The sequence below is a fragment of the Hippocampus comes genome, unplaced genomic scaffold, assembly GCF_001891065.2.
Source record: "Hippocampus comes isolate QL1 unplaced genomic scaffold, H_comes_QL1_v1.1 scaffold326, whole genome shotgun sequence".
Lineage (NCBI taxonomy): Eukaryota > Metazoa > Chordata > Actinopteri > Syngnathiformes > Syngnathidae > Hippocampus > Hippocampus comes.
Genome location: NW_017805930.1, coordinates 324717 through 342118, shown reverse-complemented (window position 1 = coordinate 342118; position 17402 = coordinate 324717). Strand labels below are relative to the sequence as shown.

Genomic DNA, 17402 nt, shown 5'->3' with positions numbered 1-17402 from the left:
CTTTGGAAAGGGGATACCTGTGAAAAAAAAAAAAAAAAAAAAAAAAGGAACTGACTGGGTGGGTTGTTCCTCCGATGAGCATGGGGGTCCTCGGGTTCTGCGAAGATGCTGGAAGCCATCTTGTTCTTGCGCTGCGGTGTGGTGTTTTCGTCGGTGCCGAAGGAGAAGCTGGAGGCACCGCCTGGCGGTCGTAGTACCCTGGGGAAGTGCAAGTTTTCCACATTTTAATGTTTCACAGGTGGGAGTATTTTGTCCTTCATCGTATGAATTCAATTCCCAACGGTCAATTCTCTTCCTTTTGGAACATATGCTTCCAGTACTTTATGAACGTAAGATTTTTTTTTTTTTTTTTTTGGTCCAATCAGATTTCATCCTCTACATGTTGCCACGTCAGTCTAATCTGCACAGGGACTTCCTCATCTGTAGGGCTGACCTGGAACACTTGCCTTCAAACTATATTAGCAATGGGACTGTTAACCGATCGGATTTCAGCAAGCCGGTCCTTGATTTATTTCGTCCTCAGATTGGCTGGTCAGAGCAACACGTACAGCCAACTTTGACTAACAAAACTAACCTACAGCGATATGCACACAATACATTTAATAATCAGCATCTCTTGGGAGCATGAGACTAATAAAGGTTTTCTTATCTTATCTTAAAACAAGTCTACAGTACAGTGATATGCACACAATACATGTAATAATCGGCATCTCTTGGGAGCATGATGTCTGATGTATTTTATTTTAATTTATGTTTTTTTTTTTTTTTTAATGTTGATAGAAAAATTCTTATCTGCTCCGGATGAGGCACGTGGCACAGTTGCACACTGTTGTACTGTACTGTGGTCTTTTTTTTTTTTTTTTTAATGTTGATAGAAAATTCTTATGTGCTCCGGATGAGGCACGTGGCACAGTTGCACTGCACTGTGGTATAGTGTTGATGCAGACTGGCATGCGTGCCTTACTTCCTCATGTAGCGGACTGTAGAAAACACTGAGGCATCTATTAGAGGTGCTGCTATTATTTAGGAGTAGGACTTGTTTTTATAAAAAAACAGTTCTTTAAGATTCGATTCATTTCCATAAATTGTACTTTTCTGTCACCTTGATGCAGACTGGCATGCGTGCCTTACTTCCTCATATAGCGGACTGTATAAAACACTTAGGCATCTATGAGAGGTGTTGCTATTATTTAGGAGTAGCACTTGTTTTTATAAAAACAGTTCTTTAATATTCGATTCATTTCCACAAATTGTACCTATCCATCACTTTGCTTATTTTCCGGTCACAAGTCGAGCACATAAGAATAATTCATCTCTTAAAGCTTTCTATCCAACTTCACACAAACTTTCTTTTTCCTGAAAAGTAGTCAGTGGCGATTTGGTTTCTTAATATCGCAGATTTTCACGTACGCCGTGTGGGACTGTAACATACCCCCGCCCCCGCGATAAACATGGTTTCACTGCACATTATGACGATTTGATTCTCTAAGCTGGCAGGCATTCTGTCACAGAATGTCTGCCCTGACTCCGGCGAGCTGCAACCGTTGGATTCTTTTGCAATGACAGACACACGAGGGTGGTTATCTCCATTATTGAATGGCTCCATTGAATCCAATGTTCTCTTCTGGGTTAATATTAGTCAACGCATGTCAAAAGTTAACGTTATATATGTCACTGGATGAATAGAATTGGTAAGTGAAGTATCTTCACACCACAAGTTGAACAAAAGGAAGACGGCTTTTTTCTTGTTGACCCAAAAGACAAAAAGGGCGACCGGACCCCTCCCTCTTTTTTTTTCTTGGTCTCTCCTCGGGAGTCAATGAAGCCACCAGCTGACACACTGAGCAGCTGCCCAAGGCTCTGCTGGCCAATATGGAAAGACAGCAAATGCGCGTTGTCTATCAAGCAGTTCTTACGCATCCGTGACTGTCCTGCTTGGCTCGCGTGGGAAAAGCTAAAGCAGAGCTCACCTACCGGGCCATGGGATGAGCTCATGCTTTCCACACAGACACAGAGAAAGCGAGAGAGGGAGGCTTTAAGCGGCCTGGCAGCAGACCCCACCCTAGAATCACACTGCAAATGACATCAATGTGAAATGGCTTTAGCAGACAGAGGCTGCCTAGGGTGGAGGGGCAGCCAGTGGAAGCATGGAGTGTTTGTGGGGCCAAAAACGCCAAGTCTGATAAGGCAGCCGCTTGATTTTGGTGGCCTGGTGAGCGCTGAGCCTCATTCAGGGTCGCCTGATTGCGTCTGGAAGGAGCCCGTCAGACCAACCGGCTACACAGATGAGCAGTAAATTCGACTTGAAAGGAGCGAGAGCAAGAGATTTGGGAGGCTTAGCTAAACCAAAAGTCCCCACCCGAGCACCCCCCACCTCTTTTACACATGCCAGATCAAAACGCTTGATGACGGACACAGATTTGTTCAGTTAAAAAAAAAAAAAAGATCAGGTCACCTTTCTCAAAATCTGATTTCTGCTATTCCCTGAGTCATACCCTCCTTCCTCATCCATGCACTGCAACAGCACATTTTCTTTGCATTGTTTTGTGGGCCAAGTGGGAGGTGAGAAGGCGAGCTTCATGACTTCCAGCTATGATATGACTGCATACCTTTTGGATGAGTAGCCCTGCAGTGGGGCTTACTCACAAAATGAAGTTTTAAACACATTGAATAGTCTTTCGTTGAAACTGGACCTACAATGGACTGTTCCTGCGTTAAAGGACATTTACAGATCCAAAAGATTCTTCCTGTTTGCAGAGCACTGTCAAACTCTTATAAGGTATTGAAACCACAATTACAGACGAAAGATAAGAGTAACGATACTGTAGCAGTTTGACTAGAGATGAGCTACAAAGTTATTCGGCCTACTTACTTAAACGCCCCCACCCCCCAAAAATCATGAATATGATTAGCATTTTTTCTCAAGTTATTGCCACTCTTAAACTCATCCACCTAATTACTGAACAAAGCCCAGACAGAATGACCCCATGCAGAGCAGCTAAAGTCTAAACGGCGCATCGGATTAACTTAATTAGCAAGATTGGGCGACAGTTGAGCTCAAACCACGAGAATCCCCCACCAGCAGAACCAGCAGCACCAAGAGCAGGCTAACGGCGGCTAGCGGGTTAGCTTCTCGGGAAGAAAAAGAGGCGTTTTTGTTCGCCGCATCCCCTCCTTTTGTTAACCGCCGCCGAATAGACTCAAAGCCGCCGTTTACCTGGAACTGCTTTTGGCACCAGGATCCACTCCTTGGAAGGTGGTGGTGGTCGTCATCTTCGAGGGCTACTTCGGTGAATTCGAAGCGACGAATAGGGGAAGGAAAAAAAACTCAACGGCCAAGGGGGATCTACAGCGGTGGTCTCCACCCGACAATGTGGAAAGCCTGAAGCCGTCCGTACAGTGAGAAGACCAGCTTCGGTAACTGCAAACCTTGACCCCGCCCACTATTATTCGTCTGGCTCTGATTGGACGGAACCTGGTATAACTCATCTGTCATTGGATGAAAAACACGGAACTCACCTCTGTTGTTGGTGGCAGCTTCCAAAGCAAAAAAAAAAAAAAAAAAAAAAGAAAGACACGAGTATCTAATTTATAGAATTTATCATACAGGATATCCATACAGCTTCCTGAGATCGGTACAATTTTGTTTTGTGTGGTTAAAGGAGTAGATTGAATACTCAAGATGTCTGCTTCACAGTTTTGAGGTTGTGGGTTCGAATCTCAGTTGTAGCCTTCCTCCCACATTGCCAAAACACACGTTTGGTTAATTTAAGACTTCCCGAGACGCTAATAAGAAATCCTCCTCAAATTGTGTTGGTTCCTCCCCGCACTCCCAGGGGTCAAATTTACCCTGAACAGAATACTTCTTTAAACAGTTTTTCCTTCGAAATTTTGTATGTAGCACACATTGTATACTTTGAAATTACATGAACTAAAAGACAAAAAATAATTACAGTACTCCCAATTTTAGTGTCAATATTTTGATAGTCGTGTAAAACAGGTATTCTGAATACACAGTGGATGGGTGATTGTATTACTCAATATGTTAACAAACATTAAGTAAATAAACTAAGTTAAAAATATATGCCTTCCTGAAAGTTTACATTTAATCAAGTATAAAACATATTAGATTTATAAAGTACACCTCCATACGGTCAGCCTTCACCCAGCAGTGTTTTGTGTCCACAATTATAAATTGACACGTTACAGTAGATGTCTCTCATGATTTAATCCTGTACAGTAGTTTTGCAGAGTCTGCATATCTTTCTCATTTTAATAATCCCCAATAGACTTTGTGCCTTTTCTTGACAAGTACCCACATTATAAGGGTTAATTTAACCTAACATATTTCATCAACAGGACACATGAAACACACAAATCCTAAGCACTTAGTTATAGTTTCATAAGCAATCACGCTGGAGAGCATCACAAAATAAGAGTAATGGAAAAACAACAATAGCTTTATTTCAACAGGTATCTTAACAGACAATACAGATTGTTTGCATGAGGGCAAAATATCCCCCACCCCTTTCCCCCCCACCCCAAATGACGTTTGGTCTAGTTAACGGATTTTTCAAAGCAATTGTCCACAGATTCACCACCATATAGGGATAACAATCAAATTCATTTTCATATGATCAACAAATGAGAGTTTAGGCCCATTTCAACAGTTTGTTAAAGCCCAGACATTTATTGACGTGCTCCGAGTGGCCAGCACGCACAGTGACCTGATCATGCAAATCAATTTTGCAGGTGGTTAGTTTGGCCCCTTGTGACCACATTCTATAAGTAGTGTGAACATCACAGACAGTTTGAAAATAGCTCACATTGAGAACCAATTTACTAGCAAAACTCTGGACCTAGCCTGGTGATTGGCAAAGTTCTTATAGTTCTCATTCGAGAACCAGTCCAATTTGACGACCTAAATCCGAAACATCGATCTGGATTGGTTTATGTACAAATAGTACAGAGGTAACAGGGCCAAGACTGAAAATACTGTACAGCAGAGTCATTTAAACCTCAATAGGACAAGATGAGAATGATGTATATACCAGGCTGCGGTTCGGTTAAATGAGGAAAGATGACACCAAGGGTCGGTTGATTAAATCACGCCTCCTGTCTGTTGTTGGAACACGTCAATCGTGTCTTCGTCTTCCATTTCCAACTGTGAACAAGAACCATTCCAGAAGCAATTTTAATGTATTTTACCATGTCAGAAACATTGCACTTTTTTTTGTTACATCTGCTTTCCAGCCCTGCTGTGTTGAGGATATTCCTTGTTTTGTTCATTTAATGCACTACCATAAACCACATGGCATTTATAAAGCTTAGGTTGACCGGTTTTAAGTTTGAAATAGGTGAAAATACGCATAAAAAGAAGATTCTCGATTGCACGGTTCGTTAAGTTTGAAATAGGTGAAAATACGCATAAAAAGATTCTCGATTGCATGGTTCTCCAAATAAGAGGCAGAGTCTGTTTGCTTCATGCTGTTTGTGCGACTCCTGTTGGAGTACAAACAGGCATTATGTTACAGCATTGACAAACCTGAATCTCACAGACCCTCTTCTATGTTCACCCGATGAAAAACATTCTTGACAATTGTCAAAAATCCGTGGGAGGAAACTTTTTTTTTTTCCTCCAGCGAATCGAATCGTCGGCAGCATTGATAAGAGTTTTAAATGGTGTATTTTAACCACCGCCGGGTTCAAACGAATCATATTTTATCTCGTGAAATTCTGCTACCCCCTGCTAATTAACAATGCGAAGCACCATAAACGGCCTAGCGGGAAACACAAGTTCAGGAATAAAGGCCTCCCTCTGATAAGTGCCTTACTCTTAATCAAACCATGGTAATCGCTACAATTGAGTATCGGTAAATAGTTATCTGGGGAGATATGGTATTTTTCAATTATTTACAAAGGAGCTAAGTAAGCAAAAAAAAAACAAGTCAAACTACTGTCTTGATCTGCATTGTAATTACACGCCTTCTTCTTGTCCCTTGCCCTACTTTGCCAACACAAGCGCCTTTGTCCATTTAAGAATATCTGAGATTCTACATGTTTGCAAATCATGAGTCTTGGAGAGACGTTGGATACATGTTGTCCTCAAATCATGAATTACTCAGTTCAGTGTCCCCGTGAGGGAACATGGCAAAGAATGCGTGAAATGCTGGACAACGCGCATCCAAAACTTGACATGAAAGCTGCGAATGCATCAACACTAAGTCATGTGGAGATTCTGTGATTCCAGCAGCACAACGGTGAATTTCATCAGATCGTCTTAGAAAGACGTGTTGCTCTTTTTTTTTTTTTTTAAAAGTTCTTAAACTTACTTGTGATGGCGTGTCTGTCTCATTTATTGGCTGTCCATCAAACCTGAACCGGATTTGCCTCATGGACAGTCCCTGGAGAAACACACACACGCGCGCACACACACACACTGTCAGCATACATCTTCACTTTACATTGAGACATATTATAAGTCACTGTAGTTCACTGAAAGAGCCAATAAAAAGGTTGCCAATGATGTCACGGACTGTTGTCTTCAGATGTTTCTTCACCGCTCTCACAATGGTTCCGTGATCAACCGCTGTTGGTACCCTTGGTTGACCTGTTGGATGTCCGTTGCGCAGTAGTTTCTTTTCTTTTTCAGGACATTGCAAATTGTTGTACTGGCTATGCCCAATGTTTGCCCGATAGCTCTGATTGACCTCTTCTATCACCTTCAAAATGGGTTTGCTCTTCTACCCAAGACAGCTCTCTGGTTTTCATATTTGCTTAACAGCAAATGGAGCTTTCACAGGTCAAACCCAAAGCCAAAAAGAAGCACAATCGAATGTCTAACCTTTTCATGCACCCTGTCACCTGATAACATGATCAGCTGTCCACTGAACTAACCGCTGTCCCTGAAAGGGTTAAGCAATATCTAAAAGGCAACACTCAGCAACTGGACACACCCATCAGTCACATGTTCTTTGCTTTTGCCCCTTTGAAAAGTGGGTGAGTTCAAATAAAAGGTGCAGTGTTTGGAGTTGTTGAACAAACCGAGATGTAAATGCCATCAAATAAAAGCTGGAATTCTGAACTTTTGTCTCATATTCACATTTGGATCTGAAACCCAAATGTCTTCAGTACACATAACTTAGTACTGCAATATTTTTTTTCCGAGGGGTTTGTGCTTAAATGAATGGTGTAAAAAGATTCCTTACTGGATCTGAAACCCAAATGTCTTCAGTACACATAACGAAGTACTGCAATATTTTTTTTTCCGAGGGGTTTGTGTTTAAATGAATGGTGAATGGTATAAAAAGATTCCTTAGAATATAAAAGACGAAGACGCCCAATTGTCCTCTTACCATAACTGTTAAACAGATAAATTACCAAGAAAGAGAGTGCAGTAAGTACAACTTTGTTTGTCTTTACGAATGAGGCAAGTTGCATAGTGTGGAAGCGTGGCAACAATATAAGCTTAAGACAAGATTCATATTTTTTTTTACTGTCGTCATATAAAAGAAAACATACTTGTAAAGTACAAACGGTTGTTCCCCCTCTGAACCATCAAGCCATTTATTTGATTATTTCCATATGATGCGTCACACCGCAAGTACTGCATTTGGGCCACTTCAGTCGGGGGAAAATACCCCCCCCATAATCTGAAGAAGGACCAAACTGTCAAAAACGCCACATTAAAAGTGAAAACATGCCCACAATTTTGTTCCCCACTTAACTCGATACGATCGAGTGTAAGTGGAAAAATGTTTAAATTGGGGCCCTCGTAATTCAAGGCCCGCCTGTCTTATGTCAAGCGCTCACCTGTCTGTCGCAGTAGGCCTTCATGAGTTTGCTGAGCGCAGTGTGTCTTTTGATCTTGAACTGCACGACGGAGCCATCCTGGCCTGCCACCTTCAGGTTGATGTGTTCACTACCTTCAGTCTTCACGCCTTCCTAATGAGAGACAAGCAGGAAAAAACAAACAAACAAATAAACACAAAACCAGACATTGTTATGTTTCAGTGATGGGATGTCACAGCCAGCAAGGCTTTCTCAGTTGACCTAAATATTGAAGCTCCTATGTCACAGTTTGGTAAAGCGGCCATTTTGTCAGTTGCTGTCGACTGAAAATGACATCACAATTACTCAGGGCTCAGGTAACAATAAATCATAGCTCATCATCAGAAAACAGGTGAGCTGTGATTGATCATTGAAAGTGCCCCTCATGTGCCAAATTATCATCTTTCCTATGTGTGTGTGTGTGTGTGTGTGTGTGTGTTGTTTTTAAAAAATTTTGAAGACCAGGCATTTGCCACAAATCATTCTTAGAGCGCAACAATTATCTTAAATAAGGGCAGAGATGAGAATATCTTGCTTCTCTCAAATCTGTAGCCTAGTATGGTCTGTGGTTCATGTAACTCTGTCGCTGCTGTCCCTGCTGTTTCTGCCTTTTTAGATCTCATTCATGGAGGACAAACTTTACATCACTCTGTTTACAATTAAGCTTACGTATGTATATACTTATTTTTTGAAATAACAGAAATATTTTGGAAAACATGACTAATAACTGAACATTTTCAGAATATGCTATTCTGAAATGCCTCCTGGTTTATGTCAAAGGCTATTAAAAATGGGCTTGTCATGTTTTTTTTTTTTTTTTTTTTAAGAATGGCACATATTTAAAAATTCTGCAATGGTATGTACATTTGTCTTTACACTGTTTCATCATTGCTGTTGAAAAAAGGTAACAATAGCATTTTGATAAAGTAAGGAGTAAACACGCCTTATTGCATGAACTGATGAAGCCCTCTCAGATGAGAGGCGAAACATCATCTCAGACAACCGGAGCAGTCCAGTTGCTGTCAATTCAATGTCCTGAGAAAGAAATGACCTGGATGAATGAGAATATCCACAACCTTAAGGAGTAAGAAGTGCATACTGTATCTCCATTTTCAAATGGAATAAGTAAAAATAAAAGTCAATCTAAAAAGACTTAGGTACAGCATGCAAAACCTGCTCAAGTACAGCAATTAAGTGTTTGTACATCAGTACTCAGAGTAGATACCTGGAAAATGAAGCTCAGGAAAAAAGTATTCATTCCTAGTTACTGAAGTAGATAGCTGAACGATATACTTACCCACAGTATCGTAGCATTCGTACGAATTACGAATAGTGCAAAAGCTAAATACAGTAACGAAGTATTTGTACCGCGTTACTTCCCACCACGCGAGTATTTCTCTCCATTCAAAGTGATCCGACATTTGGAAGGATGTAAAGGTTCATCGGAGGAAAGAAGTGAGGGTGACACCAGCCGGTTGGCTGCGCTGTGCGCTCACGCACAAAATGCCGGCCGCGCGCCCCACAATGCGCGTGCACAAGCCTTCCGGTCTATCCAAGTCGGTACAACGACTTGACTTGTCGCTTGCAAACTTAGAAAAAGCACGTGGAAATTCACGCTTCATAAGAGCCCCTGCGCCTCCCACGTTTTGGATTCAAATCGGCTTTGAAGGCGGCGTGATGTAGTGGTACTCACCTTCGGTTTCTCATCAGCCATGGTCACTCTTTTGGCGCTTTCTCTTTGCTGCCACACAAAGAACACGGGAACGCGCACGTGCTCGTTCCCGCTAAAAGTTTCCAAACCCTGCGTGCGCGGCCCCGAGCCGGTGCGCGCACGAGACAGTGAGCGCCAATTGGCCGCTGGAGGTCACGAGGGTGGACGCCAGACCAAGCGTGGGCGGGAGAGTAAAGATGCGCGTTACAGAGACTCTCGGCCCCGCGTGAGCGCGCATGTCGTTGTAATTCTTTTGTTGGCTTTTAGATTGCGGTAAATGCACCAAATCAAAGCGCAAATAAACACAAGACCCACTCTGTTCGAACGAATGTCGCATGTAACACCCTCTTTGTTAGCCGCCTACGTACAAACGGCCATCGTATGTTCGTCATTTTTGTGTTCAAAATCCTTTACTTCTGTACAAAATGGAATGCCCTACAATTTCCGGTGCGGTAACTGTAATCCCCTAACGTAGTTTTGACCATTTATCAGTAAAAACAGGGCAGATTACCTACGAAGCGAAGGCAGATGGAAAATCAGGCACGAGAACGGGCAGCTCTGCGATGACGTCATCAGGCGGCAATACGGGGACCTTTCACTGGATGGCTGGCGCGCGCTAAACCATCACATTTGTAGTTCATTTATACGTATTTATCACAATATATTCGCTATTTCACATTTTATTGTATTGGCGATATTATTCCGCGATGGAGGAGGTCGACGTTGACCCGACAATTACAGTAAGATACTTAACTCTCAGTTTCTCTCGCAATTTTCTCGCTAAAAACGCCAGACGTAAACCTCCAGCCAAACCTTTCCAACTATGCACCGCACAAAATATGTTTTATTGAGTGCTGGTTCATGTTAAGAGATGGCAAGTGCCTGTTGCCCTTGTGTTCATGTCATGACTTTTGTTTTCTCACAGAATATTCCAATATCCAGTCATGGGAAACATTTGGGTTTTGCCTGTGGTCCGGGAGATATCCTCGTGTATGAGACCCTTTACAAGCAATCTGGTGTGTATTCAGTAGATTTGAGAGAGTCTACTCACCTCAATCACATCCCAAGTCGTGTTAAATGGCAGTTAGTGTAAACGGATAAATTAATTCAACAAATATTCTGGGACTCTTGCGAATATAAATGCTCAGCGTTGCCAGAAATTCTGCTAGGGGTAACCTCTACCTACTTGCTTGTGCCCTCGGTTCGCAGGCGCTTCGGGGTCGTGCAGCTCCTTCATCCATGAGGTCAGGAAAGACGAGGAAATTCACTCTCCCATTCTACGCAAACTCTTCAACGAGTCACACCACATCTTTGTTGGCCTTCAGACAATCCAAGAGGAAATCCCCAGCAAGAACAAGAAGTCCCAGTAAGTTCAACTCAAGACTTAACCAGTTCACATTTAATCATTCCGTCAAACACGTTTTGTTTCTCTTTAGATTTGTCAGCATTAGTAAAAATTATAGATCTGTAATACGGGCCTGTATAGAAGAGCTTCAACAAGTTGCAGGTCTGTATTTTCTTACTACGATTATGGATTGTTACCAGCTCTTCAGTAATATCTTATGTTTTTTTATAATCTCTTTTTTTTTTTATTAGTTAATACCAAAGACTCTGCGGTGTGCACACAATATGGAAATCAGGTGTGTACTTTTTTCATTCACTATGATTCAGAACATTTGTTAAATAAACAAAATACCAGAAAAAGTGTAATTACTATTTGATCTGCATTTGCATGACAATTTACCTTTTTGTTCCGTTTAAACAGGTGTCAATCCTGTTGGCCATTGAACTGATCTGGAATCTTTGTGAAGTCCTCTTCATTGACGCTGGTCAGTGTCACTGTGCACTGATTTATTTTCTACCCTTTTCGGAGTTCACAGCCAGCCTTTCTGCCGTTTCTGCTCGTGTCCTTAGTGGGCGCCCTGTTGCTCCACCTGCTAGACTGGGTGAGATTACACAAGGGCGACGTGGACGAGAAGGCGACGCACGTGCTGCAAAGCGAGAGTCCCGCCGAACACCGCGACTACTGGGACGTGGTAGGTAATGGGCACACGCTGTTTGTGAATTCACGTCCATTCATGATGCTATTGTGTTGCACAGGTGGTGGGCTATGTGCTGCAGGGCCGCTTGGAAGAAGTCAGACAGTTGCTGGTGAAGCAGGCCACTCTCCAACCTGCTGCCAGGAATATGTTCAAGCTGATGGACAACCTGCTTAGCAAGATGCCCTTCTATAATGTAAGATCTTGTTTTGTGTCCTGTTATGACTGTGAAAAGCGCAGACAGTAAGCCTGTATTGGACTGAGCACTGCCACGAACAGTGGAAAACAGGAGTGATTGACGCCCTCTCTAAAAATGTTTATAAGCAAGTTTGGGAGTCGGGATGGGTACCAAGCCCCGCTACTAAACTGACCTCGGGGGTGAATTTTTCAAAAATGCAGGATCGATAAGCGCTACCCTTAGCAGTTCTTTTTACGGTCTTGGAGAAATTACTCATATTACTTTTTGATTTTTTTTTTTTTTTGGGGGCTATATTCTTTCATTCATTTTCCGATCCGCTTGCACTGTGAGGTTAACGCGCTAACCACTGGACCACCCGGACGCCTTTTTAGGCTATATTAATGTTATATTTGGCATCTTCTGCCTCCCTGATCTCATTTCTACCTGGCAATAAAATCAATATGTTTGTTCAAGAAGATGCATCTTCACAATTGGATGCGATTGGAGGTCCTCTTACCCACTGCAGCGCTGTGCACGAAGTGCACTTGTGACTCCTTCCTGTGCCACTGTAGTGCTGTGTAATCAGACAATGACCTTGATACATTGCATTATGTAAATATGTCCATAACCATAAATATTACAAATGACCTATTTTAGGTGGGAAAATATTTACTTACAAGGTGTGGATGGAAGGCTCGCCAGCTCACTCGCTCCCTCATAGAAGACGTCACCAGCAGTCCTCTTCGTGAATATGATCCAAACAGTCACTCTCCAGTCCCAACACAATGCCAACATATTCAGAGGCATGTCATTGGCTTAAAAGGCCAACAAAAACTTTACCCGAGGACAAGCAATGACGGTTACATTTTGTTGAAATCCTGAACTGAATACGTAACGCCGGTGCATGTGTTCTGTGCATATAGCTAACATAATAACTACATGCACACTTTTTTGCGTTACTCGGCCATTAAAAAAATGTGGTGGGGCGAATTTGGCAACCAAGCTGTAATGCGGCACAACTGCCATTGAAATAAATGCGAAAATTGTCAATCTTCAACCTTCAGCCCGGTGGTACCCAGACACCGACAGATTTTGACGTCAAGTGGAGACATTGGCACGAAGAAGTGGACCGCTGCCTCCAGGACAACTCTTTTGCCAGCAACCCACACCTAGAACTCATAGCCAAGGTAAGATTGCCCTCGGCACAGTGCATTTCATAAAGTGTAATTACTGTTTGTACATTAATATTCATGTTTTTGGCTGTATGCCTTTCAAAGTCAATTCTTTTCAGTTGAATTTCCTGTCATTTTTAGATCTTAGTGGGAGATGAAGACACTTTGCTGGAACATAAAGAACTTGTGGGCACCTGGTACCACTTCCTGGTCACAAGGCTCCTCTATTGCCACCCCACCGTCAAATCCACTGAGCTGCATTTCTACGCCCATGTACAGTCACGACAGCACCAGCGTTTTCTGCTCACGCCACTTTCGAATAATCTCTGCTGTCTAACGTGTTTGTGTGCTCTGTGCAGTCATGCATGACCATGTTTCTGGACCCCAGGAGCGTGCCAGAAGCCCTGGACAGCATCTTACTTGCCGCTTTTGAATTTGACATCCACCAGGTCATCAAGGACTGCAGGTAGTGCTGATTCATGGAACTCGCCGTGTGTTGGCAATCACTCCTAAATCACGATATACAGGAGTCATCTCATGATTTATGTAGTCAGGTGGCCATTTTGACAGGGTTCCCACGGGTCCTTAAAGTGCATAAAAATCCATAAAAAAGAAGTTATGTTCTTAATTGTCCTTAGTTTTCAGGGAAAGCTTCTAAAATCAATAAAAATCCTTTAAAAAAATATTTTTATTCGAAAATAAATTGAAGTTATACATTTTCGAAATTTAATTAAATTTTTCTTCGTGTACTTTATTTGAGAATGACGTTTTTTTTTTCATTTTCCTACCTGTAATACTGGTAGGAAGATGAAAATTTGACATACAGTATGTCAAATAAAGGGTTAGCCGATTGCCCCTAAAAATAAAGATGTGCCCTTCCTTTGGCAGCAATGATTTGAACACCAGCTCAGTGATATGTGGCTTTCTGTTCAGCCCGCAATTGCTGAGCGGGCATTAAATCCACCGGGAATCCCCTGCTAAATAGAGGAAAAGTCCTTAAAAATGGCTAAATTAGCCCTCAAAAGTCCTTAAAAGGTCCAGAAATAAAAAGCAAGTGGAAGAGTGGGAACCCTGTTTGATATGCTGTTTCAATGTGATGTGACTATAGGTTAGCCCTCTATTTAGCGCCCTCAGTGTATCCCACAACACATCTTGAGAAGTCAGAAACGGAACACAGCCACATTGTTGTTGCTCAATCCTCCCTCCTTGTGTGTCCCCCTCAGCATTGCCCTCAACAATTGGTGGTTCGTGGCCCATCTGACGGATCTACTTGATCACTGTCAGCTCCTTCAGTCTCACAATCTGCAGTAAGTACCGTAACTAGCAACGAGACGTGTCGCATCAAGTGACATTTGACGCAAAGATGCATCAGAGCTGCCTTTTTTGTCTTTTTAGCTTTGGCTCCAACTTGAGAGAGTTTCTGCTGTTGGAATATGCATCCGGTCTCTTCAGTCACCACAGGTGGAGGCTTTTTTATTCTTACCTCACGGACTGCCAGCCGCTTTCAAAGCAGAGTCCCTCATATTGTCAGCCATTTTAGAACATATTGGCGGATTTTTCAAGACACACTGAGTCTGTCGCGGTATAAGCCTCAAACCTCCCAAAAGAAACAGATTTTTCCTTCACCAGACAAAACATGCGTTGCCTTTTCTGTTCTTCAATCGGCATTAGAACTTGGGTTGGTTTAAAAAAAATGGTTTCTGACTACAAAGTGGAGACCTTTTGTGAAAGGAAATGTCAAACTGAAAAACAAAAACAAGACTGAGAAAAGGCTTTTGATGGGTTGAATGACTTTTTTTTTCCCCTCTCAACAGATACAACTAAAATACCATTATACTACCGAAGTTACTCTTATTTTTTTTTTCCCCCTTTCACTCAAGCTGCTGCACTTCTGAAGCTTGCTCGTAACTTCAATTTTGGCTAGCAGCACAAAGCAAACAATTGAAAATTCATCCATTCTATTTTCCCTTTTCAGATGGATTTTCCCCAACATGCTTTGAGTCTTACCCCAAGTGCATTCTTGTGTTCAGTCTGTGGCAGTTGGCCGTGGACTACTTTGACCACTGCCCGGAGTTTGGCCGCGTCTACTTGGAACTGCAGATGGAGCGCATCCCCTTAGACACGGAGCGCAAAGCCCTCAAGGTGCTCAGGATCTGTGAGCAAAGGCAGATGTCGGAGCAAGGTAGCACCTTTTTTTGACGTTCCTTCTCCCATTTACAAGACGCTTTTGTCGTTTGCAATGCATAAAAAGCAGCGATCCTCAGGGGTACATTAGCTACCTCTATTGGTGTGTGGAAATTTTGTTCTGTTCTTACGCAGTGCGTAGTATTTGTAAGATCATGGCCATGCGCGCTCTGAGGAACAACAGACTGGGTTCCGCCCTCTCCTGGAGCATCAGAGCCAAAGACGCTGCCTTCGCCACCTTAATTTCAGAAAGGTTTGTTTGTGCCTCAAGAGGACGCTTGGAGAAAATGTCGAGATTGCAATCAACCCATCCAATCAGCCGCTGTATATGTTTGTGTTCAGGTTTTTACAGGATTACTGTTCCAGAGGGTCCTTTTCCGATCTGGACCTCATAGACAATTTAGGTCCGGCCATGCTGCTGAGTGACAGGCTCACTTTTCTCGGTAAGCAACAAGTACACAAATAGACAGTTAGATGTGGTTTTGATTGGCATCACTATCAGTCCATGTGCATATTTGCTCTTGTCTTACTTCTTCTTACGTAGGTACTCACTTCTTTGTTTCCCTCCCTACTGACTTTCTGCTCCCGTTCGCTGGATCGCCATTCACATTTAAAAATTTTTTTTTTTTTTTTTAAGGGAAGTACCGTGAGTTCCACAAGTTGTACGGAGAGAAGCGCTTCAGGGAGGCGGCCAAGCTTCTCCTCTCCTTGATGACCGCCAAGATCGCGCCCAGGAGCTTCTGGATGACGCTACTGACTGATGCCCTGCCGCTGCTTGAGCAAAAAGAGGTTTGTAAGGCAAAGCATTTTAAATACAAGATGGCTTTCAAAAGAGGTGGAACATATTGGTGGCTTTGGGCGAAACGCTCATGCTATGGTGACCCGCAAGGAGACATTCACCAGAAAACTGTAGAATTGGAAGGGGTCAAGGAGAGTAGCTTGCTCTTTGATCGGTGAACAATTTGCAAAGACACATGACTTGCCTTCATTTCATCATTACTGCATCCCCTACAGTACCCCCAAAATTCTCACATTTCAGCCCCCCCCCCCCCAAAAAAAAAGGACTTCAACCATTCACTGCACCGTCAAAGAATGCAAGCAAATTGGCCACTAACACGTGAATATTACTGATGTGTCCCAAAAAAAATCCCAAATTGTGACAGGTTTTGGCCAAATGTCAGCGATATGCAAAACATGTCTTCCACAGATATTTTTCAAAATAAAAGCTAACCTTTCTTTTGTAAATTCAGTTTCATTCTCTGAAATTACCGTTGGTTCCCATCGATGGTTTCCGACTTTGAAAATTCCCACATCCCTAGCTGTGCGCGAGCTTCAGAGAGGCCGGCGCTATCGATGGGGGGCAGAGAACGGCACAAACTCAACCCAGCATTCCGTGTCTCACTCGGGCTTTGAAACTCTGTGCAAACGGAACTAAATCAATTGATGTAATGGTTAGTGTTGATGCATTTCAGGTCATCTTCACATCAGAGCAAACCTACGAGCTCATCTTTTGTTTGGAGGAACTCACCTCCTCCTGCAACACCACCACCGCCACCACCACTGCCGCCGCTTCCATGACCGACACCCCCATGCAGGTACACATCTCTTCAATGTGTCGAATTTTAACACCATTCCATGTTTAAAATTTGGACATATATTCTTTCTCATTTGCGTCTTTGCTATTCGAGGAGGAAGACCTGGAGGTGACCAAAGTGGAGCTCCTGAGACTCGCCCTGGCCAGGAACTTGGCCATGGCCATCGTCAACGAAGGCACAGTCGAAGTGTGAACTCTCAGCATGCGCAGCAACTCTTTTCTACTGTTTATAATCCTTTCCAATAAAAATCTCATTTTCGAGAATGAACCCGGTGGTACTTCTTCAATGACACATCAGCTTCCATTCACACAAAAATCTTTATTTCATGCAGCAGACAAACTAAATGTACAAATGTAAATGTCACGTATTCACAAACGACGATACAGTAGTTCTGAAGTATGTACACTTAAACTCGCTTCTGTACATCTCATATGCAAATGAGGCTGATGAGTCAGCACCATGACGCGGTTTCATGGCTGAATATTTTTAAATTCATGTCCATATATTTTATTTCACATTATCAAGGTTCAGTGTTGTTAACTGACAGTAAAACGCACTGCAAGTATAGTGAAACCCCTGCTAGTAGTGAGGGTTTATAACTGCTTCTAGATGCCACAACATGGCGACAAAGCACAACTGTTGCCAAAAAGGAAGCTCATCTACTCACTTCAACATAGTTCCTTGGCACCAAGA

General features: G+C 42.7%; 3 protein-coding genes and 1 long non-coding RNA gene across 4 annotated transcripts in view; 1 reads left to right on the top strand and 3 right to left on the bottom strand.

Moving 5' to 3' along the window:
- The window catches only part of jpt1 (Jupiter microtubule associated homolog 1), a 10487-nt gene extending 7067 nt beyond the window's left edge, over positions 1 to 3420 (bottom strand). Inside the window, exons 1-2 of the mRNA XM_019889784.1 lie at positions 3218 to 3420; positions 56 to 198 (exon numbers count right to left, since the gene is read on the bottom strand). Of these exons, the coding sequence (XP_019745343.1) occupies positions 56 to 198; positions 3218 to 3273 (199 nt within the window). The 5' untranslated portion in view covers positions 3274 to 3420. The remainder of the gene's footprint in view (positions 1 to 55; positions 199 to 3217) is intronic.
- On the bottom strand, positions 754 to 1100 carry LOC109527723 (uncharacterized). Its single transcript, XR_002170574.1, has 2 exons — positions 920 to 1100; positions 754 to 826 (listed from the first exon to the last, which is right to left on the bottom strand). It is a non-coding gene; the product is annotated as an uncharacterized LOC109527723 (long non-coding RNA).
- A 1345-nt stretch (positions 3421 to 4765) lies between the features above and the next one.
- On the bottom strand, positions 4766 to 9639 carry LOC109527722 (small ubiquitin like modifier 2). The gene is made up of 4 exons (XM_019889786.1): positions 9524 to 9639; positions 7813 to 7944; positions 6333 to 6404; positions 4766 to 5164 (listed from the first exon to the last, which is right to left on the bottom strand). The coding sequence occupies exons 1-4, from the start codon at positions 9542 to 9544 to the stop codon at positions 5102 to 5104; spliced, it is 288 nt and encodes a 95-aa protein (XP_019745345.1). The 5' UTR covers positions 9545 to 9639; the 3' UTR covers positions 4766 to 5101.
- A 58-nt stretch (positions 9640 to 9697) lies between these two features.
- Positions 9698 to 16976, top strand: nup85 (nucleoporin 85). The gene is made up of 19 exons (XM_019889780.1): positions 9698 to 10281; positions 10467 to 10557; positions 10751 to 10907; positions 10978 to 11048; positions 11138 to 11181; positions 11307 to 11370; positions 11456 to 11577; positions 11642 to 11776; positions 12823 to 12945; positions 13072 to 13203; positions 13290 to 13396; positions 14154 to 14237; positions 14326 to 14391; positions 14961 to 15112; positions 15250 to 15367; positions 15457 to 15557; positions 15752 to 15903; positions 16587 to 16709; positions 16803 to 16976. Exons 1-19 carry the CDS (start codon positions 10249 to 10251, stop codon positions 16899 to 16901), a joined length of 1974 nt encoding a protein of 657 aa, XP_019745339.1. The 5' UTR covers positions 9698 to 10248; the 3' UTR covers positions 16902 to 16976.
- The last annotated feature ends 426 nt before the right edge of the window (positions 16977 to 17402 follow it).